Genomic DNA, 6,000 nt, shown 5'->3' on the forward strand with positions numbered 1-6,000 from the left:
TAGTTGAGATTACAGTCATGTGCCACCACGCCTGGCTAATTTTGTATTGTTAGTAGAGACGGGGTTTCTCCATGTTGGTCAGGCTGGTCTCGAACTCCCGACCTCAGCTTGCCTCGGCCTCAAAGTGCTAGGATTACAGGCGTGAGCCACTGCGCCCGGCCCTAGTTAATCAGTCTCAAGAAATCTGCTGCAGATGAGATTACAAGCCCCAGCTATAGGCTCACTCACTTGGGGCTTCCATCTTAAATATGGGGGTAAAGTTGAGAACCTTAAATAAGGATGTAGTGATTCCATTCTTCCATTCCAAGATAAGTTTGGACAATCCTTTTTCAGAATAAACATGGCACCTGTCATAATATTTGACACTTACTTCATAGATTAATTCAGAGTTCCCCAGTGAAGTCTATTCTCTGTCCTGTCCCCCTCCAGCAACCTTCCCTGACTCTGAAGAGATGAGCTTCCTGGGAAGATATCGCCCCATCACCCTGTCTCAGGGACGGACCCTACTATCCATCTCCAGTGTGAGCATAGCCACCCTTCAGATAGTTCAGCCCTTCTCCCTCTTGAGTTTAGGGACCATCTAGTTTAGACTCCCAGCAAATTGCCAAGGAGGATGGAAGGTTCACCTTCCGCATGCCCCTGTGTACCACCCTTACTGTTCAACAATGAGAGGCTCTGACCCCCTAAGGCCTAGAGCCAAGTGACTTTGGTGAGGTAGAGATGTAAACCAAGGAGCCCAGAACAGAGGGTAAGGGAGGTATCCTGGGAAAGAAAAGCCAAGAGAGGGCTGGAAGAATGGTGGGAAAAATGATGGGTAATTTTGCAGAAACACACTGGGGCTTCAGAATCGACCACAATCCAACTATAAGCCAGAACATAGGATGAGCTGATCTTTCCCAAACCCAGTGCTAGCCCATTTTCCCCAGAGTCCCAGGCTCTAAGCGAGGCACAAAGAATTTGGAGAGGGGCATAAAACAAGACCTAAAGGAAAAATGAGAGCACGAAAGGGATTTCCTGGAAGAAAAGAAAGTGGAGGCACAGAAGAACAAAATCTTTGGAAGCCTTCACGTGTGTGTGACTGGCGTTCCCACAGTGGTCGGGCTGGCTGCTCTCTCCCACTCCCAAGGGCAGCTGAGGAAAGGAACTTGAGGGCAGCGGGGCTTGTGGTTAAATATCAGGAAGCACTTCCCAAGCATGAAAGTTATGAAGCCCAAAAAGAAGTGACAAAGGGAAGTTGAAACATCTCCTTGAAAACCTTAAATGCACCCAGAAAGTCAGTTTTCTGGGAAGGTTTGGAGTATAGTGAGGGGTTTAGACAAGGTGACCCTGAATTCCAGTTAGAATGCTTTTGATTTTACAACCGGCAAAAATGAGATGAAAGTAGATTAGCCTGGATTCCCAACCAGCCAAGCTGATGCTGTAACAGCATGGATGCTTGGTAGGAACGCTCACAAGCCACAGAGCAGGAATCTATGAACTCAGCCACACAGCCCTGGGGTGCTCCCCAGCCAGACCCCAAATCTCAGCAGCTTCTCCTCCCAGGAGCTCCTTTTAGAGCCATGTTAAAAGGAGACCAAAAGATCTTGATCCTAAATAGCTTCAAACTAGTAAAAGCACAGCAGTTTCCCCCAAATCTGAAGCACAGAGGTGGCCGTCTCACCTGTCTCTCAGCCCCAGCCCTGCTTCCTCCACGCTGGGAGGCTTGAGGTCACACTCACCCCGTGGCTGTCCCTCTCCATGGTCTCCGAGGGAAGAGTCTTCCAGGCTTAGCTGATGTCCAAGAGAAGATCCATGTTGGCCCCCGGCTTCCCAGGCATGTGGGGTAAAGGGGTTGGAGGGCTGAGGGCCAGCCCCTACCAAATGGGGCGGGGAAGCCAGTTGGGATGTGTGAAGTAATTCCCAGTATAAACAACACAGAACTTGCCAGACCTGTTCCTCCACCCCTCATCGAGGCCATCCCAGTTACTCAGCGAATACTGAATACCTGAATATGGGAACATGAAGCTACCTTTACTCCTGAAACTGCCCCCACAGAAGCAGGGAGTGTTCTGAGCTGCTTCTTCAGAGGGGCCCTGAGAGAAAGGGCAGAGCCCCATGAGGATGGTCTTGGTCCTGTTGACTTGAGCCCCTGAAACAGATGTTCCCGAGCCCTCTGAGAGATGACCCTATCCCCATAGGGGATGTTCCAGGCCAGGGACAGAGCCCCACCTATGGCTGGACAGTGGGAACCTTCATCCCCAAGAACCAGGTGTCCAAATCCCAAATCAGGGCACATGGTCTCTGGGCACATGGTCTGGCAGTTGTTTTTTTTCCTGAACTCTGTTTATTTTTATGAAACTCCTGACAAAGAAATGAAAATCAAATGACCTTCAATTATGCAATCATGAATTGCCCTCTATTGAAAACACTAAGTGCTAGACACCACACATCAAAGTCAATGGAATAAAACATAAATATCTGAATGGAAACTGTTCCAAGAAATAGTGGACTGACTCGTGGTCCCAAACCTATACCCCATTCTGATCCTCAGAGTCAAAAGAAGTAGAGGAAGGGCTTTTACAAAAGGAGTGCTTCGGGCCTCCGAGCCCAGCTGAGCTGCTGCTGAGAACTGCAAAAAGAAAAAGGAGGTCCTGGTGGGGTCTGGGAAGAACTTTCCTGAGCATTCGGAGCCACCAAGATTTTAGAGTCTGAAGGAAGCTCATAGATCTTTAGTGGTTCAATCTTCTCATTTTACAGATGGAGAGACAGAGGGCCAGAGAGACTAAGGAATGTGCTCAAGTCACACAGCAAACAACACAGCAGTAGCAATAATCTTAAGACGCCAGGAATCCTGTGAAACACGCATCCTTCACGCATTCATTCAACAAACATGTACAGAGTGCCTGGCATTGCTTTAGGTGCTGGGGTCACAGGAATAAAATAGGCAAAGGCCCCTGCCCTGTGGCTCTAGTACTTGGGGATTGGGAGGAAAAGCAGACACAAATCAATAAATCAGTTATGAGGCCTCCTAGAAAGTGAGAAGTGCTGTTCAGAAAAATAAGACAGCCAAAGGATCGAGAAGGCAGGGGAGGCGGAGTCCTGGCAGTTGGGAACAGGATGGTCAGAGAGGGCTCTCTGCAGTGACGTTTGAGCAAAAACGAAAAGGAAGAGACTACTATCCTCCCCATTTACACTCAAGAAAACAGAAACTTCTAGCTTACAGTGGAAACTGTGCCCCAGCTTAGGGTGTTGATGGAAATCTAACCCAGAGGCAGGAGGCTAGGGGACAGAACCCCTGGAGGCCCCGGCAGGGACCCTAGAGTTCTCTAATCTTGGCTTATTATTGGAGCCACTTCCCTGGCTTGCGAAGAGAGCAGAATTCAACCACAGGCCACATCCCCTTCCTGCCGCATCCAGCATCCACTAGCCCACCGTGACAAAGAGACCCCTCCCATCCATCCTCCAGAGGACAGGCTGGCCTCATGTCCTCAGTTCCTCCTCCTCCCTCTCTCCTAGAGAGGAGCCCCGCCCCTCTCTGGCTGCTGCTGAGCCCTGGCACGCCCAGGCCGGATCTGAGGACCTCGACGTCATCCCCCACCCAGGCCACTGGCCTCCAAAGGGCAACCTCAGCCTCCTTTTCTGAAGGTCCCACCAACATAGGGAAAGAGCTCAGGCTCAGGGCCCTGGGCCAGTCAGGAGGAATGAGAACCCTAACTCCGAGGGGAACTTGCAAGGTCTCACGGGTTCACCATCGGAAAACGAGAACATGTAGAACCGGAGGAAGTGCCTGGCCTGCGGCACTAGACAGGCTGCAAAGGAATGTCAGTTTCACCTCTTGCTCTTTTCCTTGGTTTCCATCAGAGACACAAGTTGGTTGGTCCCAGAGTCCTCGCTGATCAAGCCGTCTGACCCATGTGAAATCCCTGCCAACAGCATTTCAGCTCAGCAAGCATTGACTGCTCAGCACCAGGCACACAGTGGCTGCTGGGGAGTGAGGGCGGTGGGCAAGGGACAGAAAGGCAGGGGCCCTGCCCTAGGAGAACACACAATTAATGTGTTGGGGTGGGGGGTAGGGGGGACTCTGAAGCATGAAATCCCTTGCTGGTGGTTTTCCTATTTCCAGAGTGAAGGCCAGCACTGGGGCAGCGCCACGATCTGGATGCCGCCCCCAACAGAGCTGGCTTCGGAAGCCTGCACCGATTTGTACTTCCACACCTGACCTTGGCCTGGCCCTTCCCTTGCTCCCTCCTCCCGGCCTCCTTTGCTGTCCTCCTGACTGTACAATCTCAGGCTCTCTCTGACTCCCATCCTTTCCTTTGCCTCCCTCTCTCTGGCCTTGGTCCCTAGCTTTCTCCCTCCAGCTCCCCAGTTGCCTTCTGAAAAGACACCTGCCAGGCCCGCCTTTGGCTACTCCGCATCCAGAGGTTGGAAGCAGCACCTGGGACCTACCTTCCACTCCCTCAACCCCCAAGGGAGAGTGTAGGCCAGCCATCAGGCCCATTAGTGCCCTGGTCATTTCCTACCAGGGAATGATTTCCATGTGGAGTGGAGGGAGTTTTACAGAAAAAAATGTCAGCATGCAACCAAGCACACATCTCCCGGCAGCTGGCCAGGAGATTGAGTGCGAGAAAATCTCACTACTGTTTTGAGACTAAACTCTCCACTTCCATAGCTGCTCTAACCACCACTACCCCAGTGCCTTGGGAGGTCCTTCCTGGGGCTCCAGCCTGGGAAACAGAGCTCTGGGACCTCTATTTCCAGCCTTATCTTCCTTGGAGTTCCCACCTCGGGCAGCACTCCTCCCTCCTGGGTCTATCAGAAGCTTCACCCAGAATCACCTCCCAACTCCCTACTTGGAGCCCTTGCCTACCCTTCCCCACTTTGCACCCCACTTCTGAGCTTCTCCGCTATTTTTGGCACAATAGATGGATTTCCCTCCAGGCCTGAGGGCAGCCGGGAAACAGACGACATACTTAGAGGCCCAGCAGGCCAAGGGGAGACACTGGGGCCACCCTCAAGGGAGTGAGTCATCAGGAGCCACTCCTGGGCCCAGCACACCTAATGCTCCCATGGTCTGTCATGCCCCCGCCCCCCCAAGCCCAGCAGTCTTCCCAGCTGCAGCCCCAGGCAGGTCTCTCCGGCCCCTCTCCGCCTTCCAGGGCAGTCCCGGGTCCCTCCCAGCTGTGGTCCTAGCCACATCTCTCCCCACTCCAGGCCTGCAGATGGTTGATCGGTGCTGAGTTCTCTAGACTAGAGGTTGGTTCTCTCTTCCTGCTTTTCCCTTGGCGCTGGACGTCAGTGATGAAGTGAGGCACTTGCTCAAGCTGCACAGTTGAAGAGAGTGCCCAGATAAATCAGGCGTCCCCAGACTTTTTCACAGGGGGCCAGTTCACTGTCCCTCAGACCGTTGGAGGGCCGCCACAGACTGTGCTCCTCTCACTGACCACCAATGAAAGAGGTGCCCCTTCCTGAAGTGCAGCGGGGGGCCGGATAAATGGCCTCAGGGGGCCGCATGTGGACCGCAGGCTGTAGTTTGGGGACGCCTGAGATAAATCATGTTTTAATGAGATATTTTTAAAACTGTCATTCATGGAAAAAGTCCAAGGTGAATAAAATATCAGCATTTTAAGTAGAGACAGGATCAGCTTTCCATCTGGATTCGGTAGCCCCTTTTCATTACTTACATGTTAGCAGGGCCCCATTTTCCCCCGGACTATTCCTTCTACTTTCTGCAGGATATTATCCCAGCTGCTCAAAACATCCGGGCCAACCAAGAGCAAGGGAGGTCTTTTCCCAGGGGGTGAGCCCTCTCTCTGCACAGAGCTCTAGAGAGCTGCTGTCTTCACCGTGAATCTCTATCTGAGCTCCTCCTTTTTTGTGCAGTATTACTTCATTTTCAGTCTTCCACGCATCTGCATGGTCTATATATTCTTTGTTGTGGCTGAACAGGAGACCACAGAATTAAGCAAACCGATGCCTATCTAACCATTTGCTGGACATGGACACGTGCTACAATCTGTT

The 6,000-nt window shown here is 52.0% G+C and overlaps 1 protein-coding gene across 1 annotated transcript in view; it reads right to left on the minus strand.

The window, feature by feature from the left end:
- Positions 1–1,945, minus strand: part of TMPRSS13 (transmembrane serine protease 13) — a 29,156-nt gene extending 27,211 nt beyond the window's left edge. The window contains exon 1 of the mRNA XM_039471523.2: positions 1,719–1,945. Coding sequence (XP_039327457.1) covers positions 1,719–1,739 — 21 coding nt within the window. The 5' untranslated portion in view covers positions 1,740–1,945. The remainder of the gene's footprint in view (positions 1–1,718) is intronic.
- Between the last annotated feature and the right edge of the window lie 4,055 nt (positions 1,946–6,000).

This window comes from Saimiri boliviensis, chromosome 6, assembly GCF_048565385.1.
Source record: "Saimiri boliviensis isolate mSaiBol1 chromosome 6, mSaiBol1.pri, whole genome shotgun sequence".
Taxonomy (NCBI): domain Eukaryota; kingdom Metazoa; phylum Chordata; class Mammalia; order Primates; family Cebidae; genus Saimiri; species Saimiri boliviensis.